Genomic DNA, 26,680 nt, shown 5'->3' with positions numbered 1-26,680 from the left:
TGAACGTTTAGAAAACTAAATACTGGAATTTAAAAACATTTTTACCATCGACGGTAAAATCTTATTTTGTCAGTTGTGTTCGAAACGTTAACGTCAGTTGTGATCAACGTTCCTAGGTAGTGCAACATTTGTCAGGTAGTAAACATATCGCTGCTGCGTCACGTGTTTCATCGCGACAAGCTCTCATCGGAGAACCTACTGCACCCTCATCTTCCAGCGTCACAACAAATACACGTACTATGTAGATTCATGTAAAGCTTTCGTTTCTGCTGACATACCCTGCATAAGGTAAACAATCCCGAACTCCGAAATTTTCTTACCAATTATACGAACTTAAATCCTCCAGTTGAGTCAACGCTTCGGAGAAACTATCTACCTAAGTGCTATGAAGAGACGTTAACACATTAGGTCCGTATGTGTAAACGAAAAAAATTGGGTGAACATTGATGACACTAGTGATTCTGTTAGTGTTAGAAAAGTTGGAAATATTATTGGCCTAGTAGATGTACTGAAAAATAATGAAATAACAACTTCCAAATAACATTTCTTGCTAGCATCTAAAGAACTTTCAGTTACGAATCACGTGACAATTGCTAGGCTGTGCCATTGATCTTCCCACATTTTGTGGCCGAATGGTGTGAAATATAACAATGTTATGCTTTTTCTGACTGATGGTGCTCCTTATATGAGGAAAGATGAAGTTCTTTCTGTATGTTACCCTAATGATTCTCGTGACATGTGTCGTACACGCCCTACATCAATTCCCGATCTTTCACTTCCTGCAACACCCGTAATCACGCGGGGTACCTGGCTTAATGCAATACTATATTATGCACAGAATTTTGAAGCATTTGTATCAGTAGTAACTAAACTAAACCCATACGATGCTTCATCCATTGAAATTGTTCAAAATTTAGTGACAGTGGCTTGAAATGTGACTTGGCTTTCATATCTGCTAATTTCAGTTTCTTGACTCACTCTATGAAGAAACTAGAAACTACGGGAGATTTATTGAATACTTCGGTTAAAGAAGTACAATATGTTGAAAGAGAGCTGAATGTTTTTTCTGCTTTGAAAGCTGAAGTCGTAAGAAAAAACAATTAAGGATTTGTTAGAGAAAAACATTGGCTACTAAACGCTATGTAAAATATCTGAAGTTTTGGAAGACCAAAACACAGGTAACGCTGATGGTGTGAATATTCGTGATATGCCCCTTTTCAAATACGGTACGCCAGGTTAAAATCGTGTAATGTAGAACGTTCCTTTTCTCAATATAAGACATTATTCAGTGAAAATAGGCATGGCGTAATTAGGAAAAGACGTTAGTTATTCACTATAATGCCCATGGAATTTCAACATCTGATGAATAGGAGCTATTGGTGAGTACGAGTAAATCATTTTCTTATGTTAAGCGTTTTTCCATACTTTTCCTTGCTATTTTTGTTAAATATTTTTTTAATTTTTAGCGAATATTTTTTCACTTTTAGCACATAAACATAAATATTTTACAGTTTTTTAGCACATAAAAATCCGGGCCCTAGTTATTTCTTTCACAATATAATAACTTCTGTTATTTTGTATACTTTTCTTTCGCTGCTATTATTATTATTATTATTATTATTATTATTATTATTATTATTATTATTATTATTATTATTATTATTACTACTACTACAACAACAACAAGAACAACAACAACAACAACATCATCATCTTCTTCTTCTTTTCTACATTTCTTGATTCCTACATTAAACTTCTTCCTTTACCATTCCTAAAACATAACTTCATATTAAAGTATATGTAATTTCTATGATTTATGGCATTCATGTAACTGTATTCGTATCTTTTTTTTGTTTTCTTCATAATTTTGTGTAATTTTTATTGCTTTCAAGCTAAAAGAATAAGTTCATTTTATACTCATAAATCTAAGAGATTTCTTCAGAATATATTTTTTTATGCTAACAAATTCAAATGTTTGTACATAAAATAATATTTTCTGTTTATTTTTTACAAATACTAATATGTCATGCATTGACTTGTACATGTATATTTACTCAAAAAAGAAAAAAAAAGAAAAAGAGAGAAAAGAAAGAAAAAATATTTTGTATTAGTGTGTTAATACATTATCAAATTTTGTTAGTTTGTTGGCCATTAAATATACCTTTAGTGTCAGAAATCAACTGAATGTACATTATTGATTAAGGGGGAAAACCATAAGTTCATAGTTTTTCTGTCTCCTAACATGAACAATTCGTTGGCATTTTTGAAATTCAGTATTGAAGATCGTATCATCACTGACGTGTGTAGTATTATAGTTTAAACCTTTTGATAATACGGTATGTTAATACTTTTTACCTAAATTTATATTAACATGTTAGAAAGAAAGAAAAAAAACTTTCAAACGAGCTATAAACTTATCTTTATCGAATTATAAGTTTACAATATTTTCTACTGCCGAACAAACTATATCATTTTCATTAATTTAATGCAGCTTCTATCACATTTAGTATTTAAACTCAAGTGCAACAAAAATTTACTTTCTAAATGTTTATTTAAATATTGGTACTCGTATGCTTTAGCGAAAGTTGATTATTCCTTCCGTTTGTAATGCATACAAAATTGTACAAATCGTTGAAACTCCTATTCGTTGGCTTAAGGCTTGTGAAAGGAGATTCAATGCTACTAATACTGAAGATTAACGTAAACATCTGACAAACAAGTAATTTACTAATTTTATCGTCTTTCAGAAGTTTGCGCCTGTTCCCTGACGTTTGTAATATCAGAGTTTTAGGTTGGAAGAAACAACGTTACTCCATTGTGTGGGGGCACGGTGGCTCAGTGATAGAATGCATTTGTGGTGAACAACATCGTGTCTGTTGTTTTTCTCAAGGTACTCCCGTTTCTCATTCCACTATTCCTTCCATCATCATTCGCTTGCTTTAATCAGTCATCGTCTCCCTTAGTGTAACGGGCATAATCATGGGACGTTAAACTGAAATATTTCATTTTTGTTTTATTCCATTGTATAAAGAAACTTCAATCTAAGCTATTTAAAACTTTTATTGTTTGGCTACATTAATAATACATGAACGGTAAAAAGATCTTAATTGTTGGTGTACAATCGAAAATTTTACTCCATGTGCTCATTCTCTAGTGAGACATAAGCTAGAGTTTCATTTTGATGCGTGCAATTAATTTTTATATACATATTCAAATAAAATTAGCAGTTTTCCATACAGCACAGATATTACGATTCATATATTTGATCGAACATACTATAGACGGATATTCCTATTATTAATCGTTTTTATTCAACGTTATCTACACGCAGTATTGATATGTTCAAAGTATGGAACTGTCGTTTCATTTCTAAGTGAATATATCTTTGTACAATCAGCGGCAAAAAAACTGCAACATGAGTATATATGTTTATTGTGAAATGACGAAGTCTTTTGCTCCAAAATAAGTGTGCACGGGAGGAGGCCGAGGTTTATCCTGGCGTGATTCGTTCCACTTAGACGTTATGTTCATTCCCTGTGCTGTTAGGCGTAGTTTCACAATAAACTTACATCCTCATGTTGCAGGTTTTTTGCCGCCGATTGTACAACGCAGGTTTGATCATATGATAATACTTTTTCCTTCAATCCAAGGAATCTAGCAGGCAAATAGATTCATGCTATATATAATGTTCAAGGAATTATGCATTTCACGTTATATGCCTTTTTGAACCTTGTCTAATGAATACAGTGATTAATTACAATTTATTTCTATATCTAGGTGCAGCAGGGTAGCAAAACAAATACAAAATTCAGCCATGAAAATTAATTTGAAAATATCTAATATAGTTAACGGTGAAATGTTTTAGAACTTTGAAAGTGTGAAACAGCAATTTTCGTGTTAAATCGGAAAGTCATTATTTATTCTGAAAGCTAGGATTAGAAAAAAAGAAATCTCACGAGGTACGGCATCACATACAGGTACCAACCAATTTCGATTCAAAATTTACCACACGCCATCTTGTCAGAGAACATACCTTACAACTCGCTAATTGTAATTTCACATTGAAGTGTAATTTTCAGAGATCTTCATTATTCAGACCTTTGAACTTTTTCCTAGTTAAATTTAAATTTTAAGTAAATAATAACGTAGATTTAGTTTGATTTCTTTGCCAGTAAATTGATCAACGGTTAATGTTTGTTAAAATTTACATGCGTAAAATCCTAGAAGTGTCTTTTCATTTCAATGAATATTCATTGTGAAAGCTTAAAAGAACAAAAAAAAATCTAGGTGTTTGTTTATGTAACGACCTGTGGAGCACTGGAATAGGTTTATGTTCTTAACGTACAATGCCATCACACAAAAATAATTACAAAAGACTCACTTTTAACGGACCATCACGGGACCTGACCGTGATCGAATAACGAAAAATTCGATTAAAACGAAGATCATTACATCATAGCCCTTAAATTGTCTGGCATCTTTGTAATGGTTACAAGGGCTTACAGTATTATAATTCAATTAATTTAAGTTAACAAAATCAGAAGTTTCGAACGATAAGCTGCTTCAGTAATACTCAGTTTAACGAACTATTGTATCTTGAATAAAGCACATTAGACTATAACACAAACTACACATTTATTTAAGAAGTATGTGTATTGATGAAAGAAAAACACAAATCTGAAAGAAATACGATCAACCCTACAATACTGAATGAAGTACTGTATTTTACGGTGTATAATCACATTTACTAAACGAATGAAAACACATTTGGCCTTTAAAAATATAAAAAATCTACTTTAAAAAATGTGATTGTTGAGTAGTATATTGTCGTGGTACACCAATGTAACTGATAATGAAAATGACTTCTTTCTTAGAAAATGGGCGATTAATGAGAAGTCGGTTAAGAGAGAGAGTTCACTGTATATATTAGTTATATTTCGTTTTAATTCAAGATCCTCTAAATACTTCACGTTTTCGGCACGAGAGGCCTGGTTCGATTCTTGGTGGGAGTCCATGTGGTTTGGATCCCATGTTAAGTTGTAAGTTCACGTCTCATATAGCCTTATTGCTGAAAGTTACTCTAAAGTTCAATCCAAGATATAAATACTGGAAATGTCGAGTTTCTAGCTTGTCACTAGCATTTTGATCAAAGATGAAAAAAAAAAAAAAAAAAAAGCAAAGGGAATTAACAAAAGAACAAGAAAGAAAGTGGGATGAAAGGACCAAGTAGGAGTAGAGTTGTGATTTACACCTTGTCAGTCCTGTAAAAGTTTTCAGATACAGAAAACTTCCTGTTATTCTTATTGCTTGCTAAAAACTCGAAAGTACTAGGCTCTAAGTTTTTCCTTTTTCGTTTAAAAAGCTAAATATTTGACGAGGTTGCCAACTCTCGAGATAATAGTATTTACTGTGCTGTGGTGTGCTAAAGTTGGTGAATTTTGTAATCACAATATTTTCTTGTTTAGCCAACTATTATCAACAGCAAGTTTATTTATTTATTTATTTTTTAAGAGGATGGTCAACTTTACAAAAACAAATCTCTTGAGTTTCATTCCTTTTTTGGTGGGGAAATCTTGATTCTTGATGTCGTGTTATAATTCTTTTAATTACTTTGATAATAGTAAACCGAGTGTTATTCTTTCGTATCCCCAAGATATTCTTTGATATATATTTTCAAAATTCTCTTGCTCATATCTATTAATAATAATAGTTTTTGCATCTTCATTATATCTCAGACATTCAATTTGTCATTTAAATCTGTATAATAGCTTTCAAAATGGGAGACATTTTCCTTCAAAGATACAATATAAGAAATTAACTTGTTTTTGTTTGCAGTTTTCTCAGTTTCAGGTCTGTAGTTACCAAATTTATTTTTATCTGTTTTTTGTAATATGGATAGAGTGTATATATTTAATCTGCATATTTGAAAATAATCGGTTTCCTTATGTATGTATCAAAAGCATAAACCTGAAAACTTAAGGCTTCCAGTGCCTTTTCTTTCAAATATTTGATCTGATAATAATAATTTTATAGTTTTGCAACATCAACAAGAGTAAAACTACGTTAAATTGATTCCTCAAAATAGCGTATAATTACATTCAGGAGATTATGCACAATATACTTTTTAAGTGAGTGGACTTTGGATTATGTTTTTAACATTGCTGATTTGCTTTAATGGCATTGTTATAGGGATGAAGATAGAGCTTAAATACTTTAATCTTCAGAGCCATAAAGACATTCGTACTTTACCAATCTCGTATTGGTAATCTTAAAAGTATTTTCACAGTAATGAATTGCTTGACATGGAATTGCTTATATCTTAGGTTTAATACCCTTTCAATAAACACTAGGAAATATATAGTGCTTGGTCTGGTGTAGTGAATTTGTGTATACAAGGAACATATTTCTCTCTCACTAACGTGCTGTTGATAATGTGGGTAGCTTCCCTCTTATGAACCTGGGAACAGTTCGTCCTTGTATGTCGATTAATAAGACTAAACAGAAGTCCACAAAATTCACTACTTATCCAGTAGAACTTAGAATGGGGATAGAAAGGCTAGTTACGGGTAGCTATACTAGAGACCGAATCAAAGAAACAAGAAAGTCTTCAGTTCATATACCACGAAAGAGATAGTAACGTTACTGAAGACGTGAAAAAAGTATTACCTGTGGTGTCTCAAATCCAAAATCTCGAAGTGTGCAGAAAAGTGTCAGAGAGAAATACCCCTACGCTCATCAGCATAATATAACTAGGAAATTTGCACAGTTTGTTACAGTTTGTTGCATACGCAGTTATTCAGTTATACATGACACAGAAGTTATAAAATAGAGACAAACAACCTAATTCTAACATACGCGTATATAGCCATAATGCCATTCTTTTCCGGTTTGTTTGTACGATTTAACAAACGAATAGGAAAACAAAACTTAACAAATTCACGTGCGTGCAATAAACGTAAAGATTTCGATAAAATTATAAAATATTGATTTTTACTTCCTAAGACCACAACATTAAGTTACATTAAAATATTTTTTGTTTCAGAATACTACTTAGATCTCTCGCAATGATGCAATCTCTAAGTAGTTTTGCTTTCAAATTGATTCGTAAACTATTATGTAATAAAAGCTACCATAAGCATTAAAAAAAGTAAATAAATAAATAAATAAGTCTAAAGCTTTTATGATATTTCAATTAATGTTCGATTCTCATCTGCTGTTATGAAGCACTCTGAAACACTCTAACGTTTTCAAATTTTTGTCTTACTTATTTTATCTCCGAATATCTGCCCGTTCTGCTGTGGCAATGTAATATAACTCCACTGTAATGACTTGCTGAAATTACAAGATGTAAAGTAGAACAACTGCATATGTCACATACTTCCAAAAATTTAGTCGAGAATGGATCATTTGATTTCTATATTTGGCTATGTAACTGTTTATTACGGTATTTTGAACTGTAAGCGATCAAGTCATTCTTGTCGGGCTATAGATATATCTTTCTGTTTCTCATGTTCGTCTTTGCTGTTTTGGTAATGATGGGTAATCCGTTTTGATTGATTAATTGACTTAGAGTTTAATATCTTTTTCTATGTGAAGCATGAACCTTCAGCTTAATATAATCAGAACCACATGAAATTCCACTGGAAATCGAATTTGGATGTTTCCCTGCTAATGGAACGCATGCTAATCATATAGCTACAAGAAAGCTCTCCAGTTATTTCTATATCCATATTGGAGTTTATGCAATTATGAGCATGCGCTAATCTTATCGTGAATAAAAATACTCAACTGTATTTCCGGTACTTTTTAGAAACGAAATTCTGTAGTCTTTTGTCTCAAGTTTATGCCTTTTAGGTTAGAGAAGCTGTGTGTTTACTAAAAGTGAATGTTTGAAAGTTGGCGAAATGACAATGTGGGAGGAAATAGGAGAACCCACGGAGACGATGTTGGCCATCACGAACCACTTCAAAATATTAGTAGTTTCCCTCTAACATATCATTCGGAAATTATATTATTTTAAATATTTAATTTTGTGCCTTATAAAAAGACATCTTATAGTGTTCGTGATATCGAACATCTTTGTATTGTAAATCAGATTTACTTGTTTTGATCTTACTGTTGTACAAAAGGCAAAATTGCTTAATAAATTATATCAGTAATTTTGTTATCTGATGTTTACTCTGACATTAAGCATGCTTTTCTTTAAAATTATTTCAAATCATCATCAATTATCATAGTTATTTTAACAAAAAGACATTTTTTTTTTTCTTGGTGATATTATGCATACATACATTTTTGTAGTTATATGTATCAACATTCGAAAGGCCAGGACTGACTCAAAATCTTAAGCGCTAAATTTTCTTTCAAAATTATCAAGTGTTTGCAGTAAGTAATCGTACTGTGTGTGTGTGTATGTATATATATCTATATCTATATATATATATATATATATATATATACACGACTAAGTAATATAGTGTACGAATTCTTTAGTTGTCGTTAAAGTAGTTTATACCATGCTGCGTGCCAGTCGTTCTCTCACGCGCTGCCGTGGGGAATCCTGCCTTCAATATTGACACAAAAGAAACAGTTGAAGATATGAAGAACGGTGATTAGAGCTGATTCTGCGTCAGTGCTATCGATCATCGTTTTCAAGTGCGGCGTCAACCGAATGAGCGGCACTTTCTACATTGTATATGACAATGATGTAAAAAATCAACGTCAGGCACCATAATGTGAGAGCAATATCCCCCAATAACCTTTCACTTCTGCTTTTTATGCAGTTACATTGACTTTAATAGTGTACATCCAGAACATCGTCCAACCCATTACATTGTCTTTCCTCCACTATGATTATATATTCTTCCAATATGGCATTTCCTTTCACACACCAATTGTAAACTGCTCTAGAAAACTACGTCAATTCCTCTGATCTGTATGGCTACTAGATCTGTACTCTGATGAGTGTGTGTGACATTCAGTGCACGACATCTGTCTCGCCTGCAACCCCGTCTTCAGATCTTGGCTAACTACGTTCCCAGGAGTAGAAGAGTGGACTGTTTCCCAAGACGATATCTGGCACTTCAACTGTCCCCATGAGAAAATTTAGAGCTGCCTTGCAGCTGAAGGTTACTATACAATGTACTTATTGAATTTTGATACACTCTGCATAATCTTTCGATAGTTACAGGGTACTGTGCGCTTGACTATACTGTGTATAAAATTATATTCCCATGTTTGTTTTGGGTGTTTTATCTACCAATGAATAGTGGAAACATGAATTATTAGAGAATAGTGAAAACATGATCACACAACACTATATGAGCTTTGGCTATACATTTCGTCACACAGGGGGGGGGGGGGGGGGAACAAGTAAAGGAGAAAAGTAACTTGAAGCATCCATGTGGACGTCATCTCGGAATTCGTTTTCTATGCTTGATTCGAATTTCTTTGTTGCAATCACATGATTTGTGTAACTGACAAAAAGTTTCAGATTTAGTTCCTACAGCTAATATATTTCTTACGAAATTTACATTATCGATATTGATTCATGAAAAGAAGTAAATTCTGAATTTCGTAGTTTAAATGCTCGTGGAATAAATTTAGCGATTTGAATTTTGAATTGAAGAAAATAACATTTCTTACGTATACTTTTGAAGCTTATTAATATAAGTATGCCTCTTCCTACCACTTCTTAGCAGTGACTTTGTGGGTACAGTTATATTGCGTGAAGTCGAATTATGAACTCGGCGGATCCATTAGTGTCCATATCAATTCAGAATGTAATTGAAAACTATCCTTTTAAGAAATTTGCTAACAAATACAGATTCTAAACTAAAAACACAAGAGTTGTTTTAAAGATGATATACGTTAAAGTGATCAATGGACATACGTTTTAAGGAGATAATATATCATGTATCGTTTATGAGCCTGCGATAGTAAAGGATAATTTTAATAGAGTTGGTTGGTGTCCTATTAAGAAGACAGAAGTGTAACATGTAGCATTTAGAAATACTTCGAAACTGTAACTTATCTTTTTTTCCCCACCAGTTCACTAATCGAACGCTGTATTTTTAAGTCATATCTAGTTAAGTCTCTTATATTTTAATGTAAGGTACTACATTAAAATACCAATACTGACTTAAATACCTGGTAGCTGAAGTGTATTGGGAAATTCCTTCAGTATGCGAATCATAATTCTTAACTGGGGCCGCGATGGCTCAGTGGTAGAGCGTTCACCTCTGGTGCTTGGGGTCCCGAGTTCGATCCCAGCCCCCACCAAGTGAACTTTGTGGTGGACAAACACCGTGTGCGTGGGTTTCCTCGGGGTTCTCCCGTTTCCTCTCACTTTCTTCATTCCACCATTTCATTCATTACTCATCATCACCGTCTCCTTTAGCCTCACCAGCATATCCGTGGGACGTAAAACACAAAGATTTCATTTCATTTTTTCATAATTCTTAAGTTTCATATGCTGTATATTCTTAGGAATAGATTCATGATGGTTTGTATTTCGATATAATTTATGTTTTGGGTTCATTTATAATTCAAATATTCATACTATTTTCAAAAATGTTCGTAATGCTTGCAGTAACTGACCTTTTTATTTACAGAGATCGGGTAAGGACTATGTTACCAAACGAAGATTTTCAAAGTAATCTGCAGAGTTCCTGTAATATGTGGAAAGAATCAGATGTTACACCTATCACAAGGTCAAATCAGAAATCAATTATAGAAGGTGGTATTAGTAATGCTTCAATTTCAAAAACAAAACGAAATTCCAATATCAATTCAGTGAATTCTTTTAAAGAGGACGGCTGGAAATATCATTGTGCAGTGTGTCTAAAAGGATTTCATTTTAAAAGTCTATTAGACATTCACACCAGGATACACACTGGCGAGAAACCTTTTTGTTGCAAAATTTGTAATAAAAGTTTCATTCACAGGGGAAATCTTAATCGACATATGCTGGTACATCTTCCTAAAAAATAATACTTGTGTAATTTGTGCAACAAGAAGTTCTGTCAAGAAACAGAGCTTCAAAGGCACTTTTTCTATCATCATAAAACATCTTAGTTTATATTCAATTATTAATATGGTTAGATTACATCAAATTAAGTAAATTACATGTAAAATGAAAATAACGTGTTCTTTGTTTGTTTATATACATTATGTGCAGAAAAGTACTTAACATTATCTGAATATAACATAGCAGTTTCACTCACTAGTTTGTAGGTCTCTTATTCTCAGCACTTTTTAGCAGTATTCACGAGTCTGATGCTTCTTCATTCTTACTGGAATCCTGTAATAAAAAAATCTGTCAGTGAAAGAGTCGTAAGAATGCAGTCTGGACACGTTGCTCCAGGTTCTAAAAATTGGTCTGATATTTGCATAAGTTTTCATGTATTTCTTGGGACGTGAACGCCTTCCTATTAAATCTCTGATCAATCAAGAAAATATGTTATACATGATTCATTACTACATAACACCCGCTGCTATTATTCCAGTATCCAAATTCTTGTATCCGTACATCATTATAAATTCTGAGTACAGATTTTGAGTAGCTAGAATTATGTTAAGGCATTGTGTCGTTGCGGCTGCCTTTGTAAATTTCTGCTGTAGCTTCGTTATAGACTGTTTTAACCTTGGTTTGTTCCAGTAATGTCTCTTTTACATTAAGTGCACCTTGAATTGGCAAAGTCACAAATAAAATGTGAGAACATTTTCATACTGATGATATAATATATAATAAAATTATAATGTTGTATTATTATAATGTTTTTATGAAAATTTTGTGTTGTTCCTTTGTATTACCTAATTTTACTAGTGAATATTTTGAAAATACTTTGCTTGCCATTGTCGCGCACGTACGTCATTCCGTTTTTATATAACGGTGTCTAGTCACTTCTGTGCACACAATGTAATAGATGGCGTTATGAAATTCTCACTTGCATAAATATATTCGACTTATATACTAGTACTATTTGTCATTTAAAGTATTGATTTCCATAGAAAATCTCTCAGGTATTATTAGTATTAGGCTGAGTTTATGCCTTATATGAGGCTTTTGTTTTCCTTTTTTAAGTTTATGATGTGAAACACAAGACATTCTACTTGTGTAAATTTAATGTATTTTTCTGGCTTTATTATTGTATTGAACAGGCAAAATTAATAAATGATATAAAATTCTTTATACATATTTATATTTTTTACTTAGCAAGTAATTGTTCTTTTCTGTAATATCTAAAGAGATTTCTAATAATCGTTAACATATTATGTATTGTTCATATAGTGTATGTACATGCAAATTTTTGTATTTATAAGTATTACCATTGAAGAACCAAGACTAGCGAAGAATCAAATATCCGGAGCAGCATATGTGATACACTATCTGTATATTTATTTATTTATTTATTTATTTATTTTATTTTATTTTATTTTATTTTATTTTATTTTTTTTTTTTTTTTTTGTTTAAGAGTTCAACGTTCCTTTTCAACAAGAGACTATCTGAGACGTAGATATTGTAATAAGAGATGGCGATCCATATTCGTAGGTAATATTGCTCAAGAATACCAAAGGCGAGTACTTTTACCGTTTAGTCAAGAGCGGATCTCTTATGAGAAAATTTATTACGATTGCTAAATACTTAACATTAAAAGTGCTATACTTGGTCGTGACAATGATAGTGTTTGTGATTTTTAGACTAGTCCAACCTTTCGAATTTCATTTTTCTTTTAATATAGTTTACGGTAAGTACTAAGAAGATATCAGACAAGTAATTTCTTTCGTTCTTTCTTTATATTTTATATTAAACTTATTAAATTGTACTGGAATTCTCTAGTTTTGTTTTGAAAAGTTCTCGGGAAACGGAACGAATCCCTCGGTGTCCATACTGAAATACGTATCGTTTTCTTTGTTACTTCAATATTATATTTCGGTTTTCTTGTAAGTATCTTTTTTCTTTTTTATAGGTGCTACATGAATAAATCTCAAACGAACAACCTTTCAGAATTCTTACAACACTTTGTTGAGAATCAAGAGGATAAAAATTCAAGAACCACCAGTCCCGTGGTTTGTTCACTCAGTGAGGCAAAAGTGCAAGACAAATTTCGAAATGCAACCAGTGAAGATTCAAGCGTGCAATGTAACATTAACAGGTTTCGTTCCACGTTAACGTATGGGTGTTCTGTTTGTGGTAAAGAATTTTGTAATAAATATAATTTTATAAACCATGCACGAATTCACACTGGAGAGAAACCATATGTATGTCGAATATGTTCCAAAACATTTCGTCAAAAGTCACATTTAGGCATTCATATGGGAGTGCACAAATCGGAAAAGCCTTTCGTGTGCAAAGTGTGCTCTCAGACATTCTGCTCCAAACAGACTTTGAAGAGACATTACCGTGCTAAACACTATTAACTTCATACCTTCTTGTGCCTAGGAGAGAAATACACTACTTTGATTAATAATTGAAATTACTTTGAAGAATATGTTTCTTAATTTTATTTACTTTTTAGCGAGTAGGGGCTATGGAGTCAGCATAATATTTCTTGAAGAAGGATTTTCTCGATACAACGATTACAATTCGTTTTTGACAACAATGAAAAACAAGATACAGGAAACGCTTGCTACAGTGCATACACTGTAATATTAGGATAAGAATGTCTATCAGCATTAAGACCATGAGTTGTTTTACTTTGTAGACTACATAAAGAGTATGTTTCCACTAAATTTTATTATCTACAAAATATCCTAAAAAGCAAGACTCGAAATATAAGTGTGTTGTAAATCAGTACTCCATGTTAACGTAAATATTTTTGTTTCAGTTTTAGATTTTGTAATTGGATATTAAGTAAAAGCTTATACTTAGATTTTTGGGTGCATTTAGAATTTCTTGGTAAATCATTTGAGAATTACTGATATGGAGGTATAGCAAGTGTCTAGTTTCCTATGAATGATTATTACATTTATTAATATGAGCTCAGAGATGGAAATTCTTTTGTCAATTATATTGAAACCCTGATGGTGATTTTGAAGAAACGTAATTGTTAACGATTTTCAACTAGAGGAGCAATTAACTCCAAAGTGTTTCAGAAGTGAGGAAATTTCTTCTTCTATATTTAGATTAGTAACTTCTTAAAAAGAGAGTTACATTTTTGTAAATTTCTTCCAGAATATATAATTATATTTCTTTTAGAATATAATAATTTCAGTTATTTTCTATACTCTTATTATTATTATTATTATTATTATTATTAGTAGTAGTAGTAGTAGTAGTAGTAGTAGTAGTAGTAGTAGTAGTAGTCTTCTTCTTCTTCTTTTTAAGTGTCTTTAGTATCATAAATCACTAATTATATGTAATTGATTTACTGCATAGTTTTTTTTTTTGTTTTTTTTTTTTCTATTAACGCACAATTTGTTAGCATTTTTTGATTCAGTATTGAAGATTGTATAATTTTCTTGGGGTGATGTGGTATGTCAATACTTTTTCCAAAATCCCCGGCGGGAGCTCATGTGGTTCGGATTCCACGTTAATCAGTAGGTCCACGTCTCATATAGCCTCGCTGCTGAAAGGGACGCTAAACTAAAATCAACTCAACTCAACTTTTTCCAAAATCATATCAAATCACGTTGAAGCAAGTTATTGCCTTCCGTTTGGAAATCATAAATTTACATTTCTTATTGTCCAACAAACCGTATCACTTCCGCCAATTTAAGGAGACTTCTATCAAATTTACTATTCAGAGTCCACTTAGTTGAAACACAAATTTACTTTCTAGATGCACTGCTTAAATATTGATACCCGCATACCTCAATGAAAGTTATTTATTTTTTCTGTTCCTATAAATCCTTGGAACTTCCTCTCGTTATTAGGATATGGAGGCTTAAGTTTTGTCCAAGGACATTTAGAGATACTAATGTTGAAGATTAATCTAAAAATCTGCACCCCCCCCCCCCAAAAAAAAATGATTAATTTGGTTGGACAAAATAGCTTCATTCCATTGTATAGAGAACCCTCGATCCAAGCTATTTAAAACTTTCGTTGTTTGGTCACGTTAATAAAACATGAACAGTTAAAGGATATCTATTATTACCTATCGCTAATACAACTGAAAAATTTACTCTGTATACTTATATTCTGGTCTGAAATAAACTTGAATTTCATTTTGATTCAGTTTATTTTCAGATACAAGTTTAAATAAACTTAGCAATTCCCAAGTATCACTGAAATTAACTTCATGCATTTGCCCGAAGGTGATATTGGACACATATTCATATTATTAGTCGTTTATGTTTAGTGTTTTCTACACGAAATAGTAATATGTTCGAAGTATTTAATGAATTATGGAAGCGTCATTTCTAAGTGATATTCTTTGTACTGTTGCAAGTTTCATAACATGGCAATATCTTTTCTTCAGTTCAAGGAAATATTTTACCTGAATCAGCATTGAAGGAATCATCCATTATACTTGTATATTTCTTTTTGAACTCACTTCTAATGAGTACAGTGTTTGATTACAATTTATTTTTACATCTAGGTAAAACAGGATAGCAAAGAAAATACAAAATTCAACTATGAAAATTAATTTAAGAATTCTAATATGGCCATATGTTGACAACTTCAAAACTTGTGAAACAACATGTTAAGTGGAAATGTTATCATTTATTCTAAAAACCAGGATTACAAAAATGGAAATCTTTCGAGGTACGTGGCTTCACATACGGGTACCAGATCATTTCCATACAAAACTTGTTCCAAGTTTTCGTTAAAAGACTTATCTGACAACTCGTTTATTGTTATTTCACATTGAAATGTAATTTTAAATTTTGTTGTAATTTACGTTTTGGCTTCATATATACGTAAAATATTTATAATAGTTCCAAAAATGTTGTCAACCCTACCTCTTTTGTTTCCGGAGATGAGATAAGTGCTATTTCACTAAACAAAGGCTTTCAAAATAATCTACACAGACCCTCAAAGTCCTGTAATTTGTGCAAGTAGTCAGTTGTAATACTTATCACGAGGTCAAATCAGGCATCAATTACAAAAGTTGATGTCAGTAATACATCGTTTTCATAAACATAACGAACTTCCAATGTGAAATCAGTAAATTCTGTGAAAGGAAATGAGCGAAAATATTATTGTAAAGTGTGTCTCAGAATTTCGATTTAAAAGTCATAGATGCTCACGCCAGGATACATGTTGGCGATAAACCGTTTCATTGCAAAATTTGTGATAAAAATTTCGATCAGATAGGAATACTTAATCGTCACATGTTAACTAGTGTAAAATATGCAACTAAAAGTTCTTCCATAATAAAAGAGCTTTAAAAGCACTTTCTGTATCGTTATAAAACGTTTTAGTTCATATTTAAGGTGAATATGGATAGTTTACACCAGATAAAGTAAATAACGTGGAAGATGAACGTGATGTGTTTGTTTATTTATATAAACTATGTGCACAAAAGTGATTGAATATTGTATGAATATAAAATATCACTTTCATTCACTGCTTTGTAAGCCTCCGATTCTCAGCTCTTTTTGGTAAAATCTGCACGAGTCTTTAGAAGACCTAGATGAAAGACGTTCTACTTTTGTGAATCTAATTCTTTTTCTAATTTTCTTATTGTACTGAACATGCAGAATTAATAAATGGTATAAAATACTTTGTTTATTGCTATATTTTTTTCTTTGCCAGTAATTGTTCTTTTCTTTAATATCTAAAGAAATTTGTAATCATCTTTAACATACATATTATTCACATAGCTAAAAAGTGTACGCACATGTAAATTTTTCTATTTATAAGTATGAGCCTGAAAGAAGTATAACTAGCAAATTATCAAATATTTGGAGTAATAGATATGAGAATGTGTGATTATGTTTGTTTGTTTAAAGTTCAATATTCCTTTTCCGTAGATCTTATAATAAGAGATGCGACCTATATGATATTGTACAAGGAATCGAAGACAAGTACGTTTACCATTTAGTCAAAAGCTGATCTCTTGAGAAAATTCATGACGATTGCTGAAAGCTGAACATATAAAGGTAACCAAGAATGTTCTGTCGCTTTTTGTGGAGGTCTGTGTTCAATTGGCCCTCACACCGTGAGTTGAATGCAAATGGAGATCAGGAGAAGGTCAGTTGTTGGTGTGGGTATATCCAACGTACTACCTGGTTGTGGCATATCAGTTACACTGTGAACTTGCGAAAGGACAGAGCGAACATGGAACCTCCACAGAGCGTCATAAGGGCGTGTATGCTGTACGAGTTCAAACTGGGGTCAAACACCGCTGCAGCGGGGCGGCAGTCCTTTGGTAAGGGTGTCGTGACTACGCGGACAGTGCGGCGGTGCTTTAACATATTTAAGGATAGTGACGAAACACTCGAAAACGCACCACGTGCTGGAAGACCAACACATGTACAAAATAAAGATCTTCAGACAGCAATTGAGGCGAACAGTGGCCAGACATATGACGAACTGGGACTACGATTCAGTGTGAGTGTAGAAACCATTCGGCAGCACCTCCATCAACTTGGGAAGCACTACAAGTTGGGTGGATGGCTCCCACATGATTTTACTCCGGGCCAGAAGTCAACGCGAGCAGACACCTGTGTTTCTTTGCTGTCTCTTCTGAGAAAGGAGCCTTTTCTGAACAGTGTGTTGACATGTGATGAGAAGTGGGTCCTGTACGAAGCTCCACGGCGCTGTCATCATTGGTTAGCATCCCATGAACCGGTTCCAGACTAGCTGAAACCACACTGCACCAGAAGAAGGTCCTCCTGTGTGTTTGGTGGACTGCTCGCGGCATAGTGCACGGAAACTGCTAGCAGCTGGTCAGAGCCTCAATGCAACTATATACTGTCAGCAGTTGAGCCGTGTTAAAAAGAACTCAAAACTCTGGAACCAGCACTTCTGAATCGCAAAGGGGTCATCCTGTTACAGGACAACGCTAAGCCCCATGTGGCTAGGGTGACCCGGTACACCATTCTACACCTTAGATGTTAACTTCAACAAGTTATCATGATAATAAGTGTCTCTCTGAAAAAAAAAAAAAAAAATGCCGTTAGAGTGCTCGAATATCAGTTCTCACGCAGATTGACTTGCCATTATTAATTCGATCATTTAACTTAAAAAGGTGTATTTCTCACCACTGTGTGTGCTTTTCTCAGATTGGCTTGCGGAGCCCCTTAGATCGTTTTGTGGACCCCAGGTTGGGAAAGGCAAAGAAGATAACAAATAATTTCTTTCGTTCTTTATTTTTATAATAAACTTATTAAATTACACTACGATTCTCTAATTTTGTTTTGATAAAATTTTGGCAAATATATATATATATATATATATATATATATATATACGGCCTTAATACCGATAAGTATAGTTTTCTTTGTTACTCTAACCTCAATATTATTTTTCAGTTTTCTTGTAAGTATTCTTTTTTCTTTATAGGTGCAACACGAATACTGCTCAGACAAACAACCTTTCAGAGCTCGTGCAACACTTTGTTGAAAATCAAGAGGATAAAAATTCAAGAACCATCAGTTCCATGGTTTCTTCACTCAGTGAAGCAAAGGTGCAAAACGAATTCCAAAATGCAAACAGCGATGATTCAAGACTGTCTTCTATCATTAATATGCTTCCTTCCATATTAAAGCATGTGTGTTCTATTTGTTGCAAACATTTTCACAGCAAATGTGATCTTATAAAGCATGAACGAATTCACACTGGAGAGAAACCATATATATGTCGAATATGCTCCAAAGCATTTCGTCAGAAGGCGCATTTAGGTATGCATATGGGAGTGCACAAATCGGAAAAACCATTCGTGTGCAAAGAGTGCTCTCAAAGATTTTGCTCCAAACAGACTTTGAGGAGACATTACCGTGCCAAACACTGTTAACTCCATACCTACCCGTGCTTTAAAAAAAAAAAAAGAAAAAAAAAAGTTTAATAGCGAAAATTACTGTGTTGAGTGTATTTCTCAATTTTCTTTTCTTTTTTTTCGGAGGGGGAGGTGGGATGTAGTCAGCATAATATTTCTTGAAGAAGTATTTTATTGATACAACAAGCACTTAGCAAAAAAGTTAAATCCACATGTTTAAGAATAATTTTTATTAATATTAATGTGTAGGAAATTGTGTTCGATTGAATTCTGTTTCTTTCGTTTCTAAGTTCAACATCAATAGATTAAGTATTTTTATTATTTTTTTAAAAAAATAATTCTATGTCCTAGTTTTTCACGCATTGTATTGTACTGAGCATTATTGAGTACGTCTTCAGTGCCATGCCGTGGAAAATCAGCGCCCGGGGCGAGAGTACACGACGGCACCTTCGTACATATGACTGAGATCGACGGACCAGCCGCGAAGTGCTACTATCGTTGGCGCGAAGCATAAGGAAATTTTCAAAAATAAACCCTGCTTTCCCTTGGTTTTGAGCACTTTTTATTACTTTTTTTCCCTTCCATTTCGTATATGTGACAAGTATAAATCAGACCGTGGTCAAATTAAATATTAGATTGAGAAACGCTGCTGTTGATCTAAAATATTCCAAGCAATTTTTCCTCTCTCTTTTTTCTTTCCTTCTTTTCTTTTCTTTTTTCCTCCCGAATTTTGGGCCCCATTAGTTCCGCGCCCGGGACCGTCACCCAGCTCGCCTCCCCCTCCCGGCACGGTACTGTACGTCTTAAGGAATTATTTCGTTCATATTTCGATTACTAAATAATTACTAAGAGTTATTACATTTGTTGTCAGTAGTTATAATTTCTTTCACAATATAATACGAGTTTCTCTTATTTTCTATACTCTTCTTTTGGTCATTATTATTATTATTATTACTTTTCTAATAATTTTGTTTCTCGTAGTGTTTACATTTTTCACTATGTCTTAACTTGTTGCTTTAGTTTACTAATCCTAAAACATTATAAACTTTATAAAACGAATGTAATTTCTATGATTTATGGCGTTCATGTGACTGTATTCTTATCTTCTTCATTTTCATTATAATATTATGTACTTTATCTCTCTCAAGCTTAAAAAGTTAGTTTGTTTCTTACTTACCTAGGAATCGTCTTCCAGAATATTCTTGTTTGTGCCGATATATTCAAGTATGTTTGATGTTTTGTATTTTTGTATAAATGTATGTTTGTATATTTTCTGTTTAGGAGACGAATGTGAAATAAAAGAACCGATGTTCTTTTTTAAAAAAAATGTGATAGAAGAAATTTATTGAGATTGATATACAAGTACATTGTTTGGCTATTTTTCGAGGTAGTCACCATGAACCTCCAGATATTTCTGGTAGCTTAGCACAAGCTTCTGTATATCCTCTGCGTAAAAATCTGCCGTCTGATACTTCACCCAGTACAGAACTGATGTCTTGAGTAGAGCTCTTCACTGTCGTTGAAACGCTTCGATGCAAGCCACATTTTAGGTGAAGAATAATAAAAAATTGCTGGGGACAGGGTCAGCGCTATAAGGGGGATGATTGAATAGGTCTCATCGATGTATAGCATTTCTCTCCCCGATTTTGTATGACGTCGCAGATAGTTCAGTATTTGGTAATACATATCTGCTGTAATTATTTGTTCTGGTTCCGAGAATTCCACAAGAATCACACCCTTTTGGCCCCAAAACACGGTTGCCATGATTCTGAAAGCTGATAGTATTTGTTTGAATTTCTTCGCTTTAGGAAAACCAGAGTGCTGCCATTGCATTGACTGCTTCTTCGACCCCCAGTGGCGTACACTATCCAGGTTTTATCCCGTGTCACTATGTGAGGAAAATAGATCATTCCCATCCTCCCCTCAGCATGCCAAAAAGTCACATGCAGCTGTCATTCTTTTCTCTTTGTGAGCGTTTGTCAGTATTTTTGGCATCAACCTCCCACACAGTTTATGATAATCCAGCTTCTCAGTCACAATTCGATACAGTATTTTCGCAGACACTTCTGGAGACTCTTTGGCGAGTTCAGTTATTTTGAACAGGCGATTGAATTGGACTTCCTTGTTAACGCGTTCATTAGATCGTCCTTCTGAACAATAGGTCTTTTCCACCACACTCATCATAATCGATATCTGAACGCTCTTCCCGAAACTCTCTGCACCATTGCCTGACCTTCCAATCCTTCATTACTGTCTGTCCCTAAATCACGATGGATATCAACTGCATTCTGTCCTTTGGCGTTCAGAAATCGTATGACAGATCTGACTTTAGATTTGATGGGATTTTGTATTACGACAGCCATCTCACCTTACTGCTACTCGCATGTATGCAACTCCACTTGGATGATTCTATCTCTGTTGCAAGCACAGAACATTTGGGCATTCTCAACTACAACAGTGAAAAAAATTATTGGCCCTTTTTTGGAGATGCGCCTCGTATTTTTACAAGTACTAATATGTTATACACATTTAATAGTTCATGTGTAGTTATTCAAAAATTGAGGAATATTTTTTTTATTGGTGTGTTAGCTCATTATTTAAGTTCTTTATTTTATGGATCTTACAGAAATAAAATGTGTATGGGTTGCTTGATCTTTTTCAATTTTTTAAATATACTATTACCATATACATTGGCAGCACAAAACCAGTTTTTTAAAATTTTAAGCCCAGCCCATTTGTAAGTGGCGACCATTTCAGTTGAGCAGCGTGTGACATTTAGTGGCTTTACTGACGCTAGCGTAAACTTGTATATCTTAGAATTGGATTATTGAAAAACATTGTTACATATACCATTTTCTTCAGTACTTTCTCTTCTTTAATTTTATCTCTTAATGTGAAAATGGTAGAGCGCTTATCTCTGGAACATGGTGTCCTGATTCGATCCCCGGCCAAGTAAGTTTCTGGTAGAAAACATAGTGTTCGTGTTTTTCTGTGGGTACTCCCGTTTTCCCCAACATGCTTATTACAATGATTTTCTCATCATCATTCACCTGTCCTTGTTCTTCCGTAGCCTAAAAGGCATAACCGTCGAACGTTACACTGAAAAGATTTCATTTCATTTCTTAGCATGAAAAGTCTTAATTGAACCCAAATTGAAACAGTAACTATCGTTTTGGGCACTTACATTATTTTCTACAGCGAGTCTTCAATTTGCCTCAAAGTTTACTGATTTTTTTTTTTAATTCCAAATCTTAGAGCTGAAATTTATCATGGAGAGTTTAAATATCAAAGTTGATTTTTTAATTATAATTACATATGGTACTATAATCACTATAGCTAGAGGAAAATATTGATAAGTGTTTTCTGCCATTTTTGTGATTGTTTAAAATTTGAAATTCGTAATTTTTGCAAAATTTGAAATATGATATTCCTGGTAGAACATTGAGTAAAAATTTAATTTCTTTTACAGAATGTTCTATACAGGAGAAAACTCTAGTAAAAAATTCAACTTCGATATTTGACTATGAACAAAGTTATGAATTTGCAAAAATTGGACAACAGAATAATAATAATTTAACAGAATAATAATAATAATAAAAATATACACAGTATACATATTTGACATATTTTAATTGTTATTTTGACACACACACACACATATATATATATAAATCTGAATAACTGTTAAGAAACATGATTATTTCTTGAGACAGGTTTTATGGAACGCTACGTGATCTGCCTGTAGCCAATGTAAGTTAAAGATATGATATTTTCTTAGAATATTTTTAGATTCTACACACAATCACTAGCAGACTTCTTAAATAATGTTCTAAGTTCTGCAAGATGGTAAAATTGTACACCATTTTGCAGGACTGTGCATTAATTGTGCAAGAGATGCCGGGGATATTTGAGCAAATGAGGCAAAATTTCCTTAGGCTTTGTGCTCGTGCGTTGAGGTTGGTGGTCGTCACTTTGTGCAGTTACTGTGAGTTTTTGGTACGTACAGTGCAGCAATAGATTGTTTGTACTAAACCTTACATACTCACATATCAGATGTAGTGTTGTGCACAATAAAGCAGGTTACATCGACTTGAAAAACACATTTGTTATTGAAACTTCATACTTGTTCCCACAAATTACTGTAACTTAAAAATGGCGTGACGCTTGAATAGCCGTTTTCGGCTTTCTGTTTCCTATCTCAGGGTGCGTATGTTGGACCCCTCTATCACCTGTATAAATTTTACCCAAAAGATTATAAACACACACACACACACACACACGTACATATATATATATATATATATATATATATATATATATATATATATATATATATATATATATATATATATATATCAATTAAGTAATATTTCTGTAGAAAATACATAAAGTATCATCCTTATTTTCTCCAAGAAATAAGTCCAAAATAGGCCAAAACTACTTCAAGCAATTAAACTACAATCTACTCAGATAATAAGAGCATCATAAGCAACACACATTGGTTGTGTTGACTGAAAACCACCACCACCGCCATTATTTATTATTATTATTATTATTATTATTATTATTATTATTATTACTTAGATTAAAAGGGCTGAGACTATCCACCTCGCCAAGACGCATTTTCATATATTATCCATCTTTTTTGTAGACCTACACATGAAACGTTGTAATATATATAAAAGAGTAAATCCACTAATTGACTTACTGATTCAATCAGTAACAGATCTTCGATTCGAAATTAATATTTTGAAATTTTGAATAAATATTCCCCATGTAAGCTGTAGATAAGACAGGATTTTGCAAAATGTGGCCCCAAAGGGTAAATAACAGGGTTTGATTTTTTTTTTTTTTTCACCATATCTTCGAAACTATTAGGCTTAGGCGTACAATCTTGAAATTTTGTACTGCACTTCAAGCCTAAGTATGACGAGCTTTCTTGAAATGAGGCTCCTAAGTGTGGATAAGGGGGCTTGAATAATTTTTTGCTGTTCTCTAGATCTCCGAAACTATTAGGCGTAGAACATTCAAATTTTGCACAAATGTTCTTGTATTTCGAGCTGTAGATAAAACGAGTTTTTTTTTTTCTGAAATGAGTCCTCTAAGGGTGGATGAGGGAGTTTGAGTATATTTTTGCTTTTGCCAGATCTCCGAAATTATTAGGCATAAAACCTTGAAACTGCAATTTTTTTTCACTTCAAACTATAGATAAGATTTGTTTTTCTGAAATGAAGTCCCTAAGGGGGGGATAAAAGGGCTTGAATAATTTCTTGCCGTTCGCCAGGTCTCTGAAGCTATTGGCATAGATCCTTGAAATTCAGTACAAATAATTTCCTTGCATTTCAAGCTGTAGATGAGTCGAGATTTTCTGAAAATGAGGCCCCTAAGAGTGATGACAAATTTTCTTGAAGTGAGGCTTCTAAAAGGTGATGAGGAGGCTTGAATGCTTTTTGCCGTCCACCCGATCTCAAAAATTACAAAGCGTACAACCTGCAGTTTAAGCTGTAGATAATAAGTTTTTTTTTTTTTTTTTTTTTTTTTTTTATGCAGCCCATGAGGGGGAATAACGGAGCTTGAATAATTCTTTGCCATTCTCCAATTCACGAAAACTTAGAACTTCGAAAATTTTGTATAAGTGTTCTTTCATTTTAAGCTTTAGATAAGGCAGTATTTTGCGAAATGCATCTCCTAAGACAGGATAACGAGGCTTGAATAATCTTTCTGCGGTTCGACGCATCTCCGATACTATTAGAGTAGAATCTTGAAATTTTGTATAAATGCTTTCCTTACATTCTAGGCTGTAGACAGATTGGGATTTTATTTTAAAATCTTGAATGTTTTTTGCTGCTCGCCAGGTCTCTGAAACTACACTGATGTGCAGAACTTAAGGAAGAAAGAAAGGTTTCGCATGCTCTGCTATTCCTAAGTGACATAGGTCGGTGAAAACTTGAGCCATATATGCAAGGTAGTGCTACCGTATGATACAGGAATCAATAGAAAGAAACGCTTAATTACAAAACAAAAATAGCCCTTTTGTGCAGCGGCAATAACTTACACTGCAAACACCGCTACATATGATGTCCGCCTGACATTACAGAAAGAATGAAATGGTTCTTAAAAGAGTATGTAATTAGCAAGGACGACAATGCATAGTCTGCAACGTGCTCCCACCCTGTATACAAAAATGGCAATGAATTGTGGAATGTAGTTCCTTTACTCCTCCAGCGCTAGATGGTCCTTGATGCATCTGACGGGTTGCAAGACGTCTTCCATACCATCCCAAACGTGCTCAATAGGATTCAAGTCGGGGAACAGGTAGGCCAGTTCGTTCGCCGAATATCCTCTCGTTCGACGAGCTCCACCACTTGGTCTATGTGGTCACGCATGTGGAGAAAAAGTACAGTGTCACAATATCATTGATCGTTGAGTGTATAGCATTCAAAAGTTTGGAGGTCGGTCTGCTCATGCAACAATATGCCTCTCTACACAAGAACATCAAACAACCAAAATGATCATGTTCGACAATGTTCCTGACTTTATTGTGTGTTCCCACTTCTCACTAGATAAGTGTATATTCAGAATCACTACTTAGACTGAAAATGCTTTCATCGGAGAAGAGGTCATTAATCGAACGCTGATATAAAATCATTTCTAATGACTTTTATTTTAATATAAGACACTACATTTTAATGTCAGTACTGACATTGAATCTTGATAGGTGAAGTGTATTGAAAACTGCTGTAGTATGCAAAATATAATTCTTAAGTTTCATATTTATTTATAAGAATAAATATGTAAATGCACGTACTTTGCTATAATTTACGTTTAGTATTCATTTATAAGTAAAAATAGTCATACTAGTTTCAAGAATGTCATCTATCCTTTTAGTAAATGTTACATTTTTATTTACAGAGATGAAACAAGTACTACTTCACCAAACAAAGGCTTTCAAAATAATCTACAGAGCTGCTCCTCAAGTTCCTGTAATCTGTGGAGGGAATCAGAAGCAACACTTATTACAAAGTCAAATCGGACATCAATTCCAGAAGATGCTATTGGTAGTGCACCATTTTCGAAAGCAAAACGAAGTTCCAATATCAAATCATCAAACTCTGTGAAAGAGGCTGGATGGAAATATTACTGTGAAGTGTGTTTAAAAGGATTTCCTATTAAAAGTCGGTTAGACAGTCACACAAGGGTGCATAGTGGTGACAAACCTTTTTCATGCAAACTTTGCAATAAAAGTTTCACTCAGACAGGAACACTTAATCGACATATGTTGATACATCTTCCTGAGAAGCCATTCTCGTGTAAATTGTGCAACAAAAAGTTTAGCCAAAAAATACACCTTCAAAATCATTTCATGCGTTATCATAAAACTCCTTTCTTTATTTATTAAAAAATACACCCAAAACATTCAAAATTGTCTACAAGCTAAAATTTCGGCAAAAATGTTATTCTTTCTTCAGCACATATCTTTTCTGTACATATAACGTGTAATGCATGGGGTTATGAAACATTAATTGTTAGAAATATATTAAGCTTATACTTTAGTACTATGTACTATGTAGATTGCAGATTTCCGTGTAAAATCTGTCAGATATTACTGTTTTTAAAAATGTATTTTATGCATTTTGTAAGACTATTTTCTGTTTTTTTAACTTATGATGTCGAACAGAAGAGATTCTTCTTTTGTAAACCTTTTATTATTGTACTTAACAGATAATAATAATAAATGCTATAAGATACTGTACATATATATATATATATATTTATTTATTTACTTTGCCAG

At 33.2% G+C, this 26,680-nt stretch overlaps 1 protein-coding gene across 2 annotated transcripts in view; it reads left to right on the top strand.

Annotated features, from left to right (window-relative positions):
* Positions 1–26,658, top strand: part of LOC145680486 (uncharacterized) — a gene marked incomplete at its 3' end in the record, with an annotated part of 146,248 nt that extends 119,590 nt beyond the window's left edge. The window contains 2 exon segments of one of the 2 annotated variants that reach the window (XM_081751062.1): positions 18,456–18,793; positions 25,801–26,658. In XM_081751062.1, coding sequence (XP_081607188.1) covers positions 18,456–18,793; positions 25,801–26,006 — 544 coding nt within the window. 2 annotated transcript variants of the gene reach the window in all.
* Positions 26,659–26,680: the final 22 nt, after the last annotated feature.

The sequence above is a fragment of the Thermobia domestica genome, chromosome 3, assembly GCF_964235325.1.
Source record: "Thermobia domestica chromosome 3, izTheDome1.hap1.1, whole genome shotgun sequence".
Lineage (NCBI taxonomy): Eukaryota > Metazoa > Arthropoda > Insecta > Zygentoma > Lepismatidae > Thermobia > Thermobia domestica.
The sequence above is the reverse complement of the archived record's forward strand: the minus strand, read 5'-3'. Positions and strand labels throughout refer to the sequence as shown.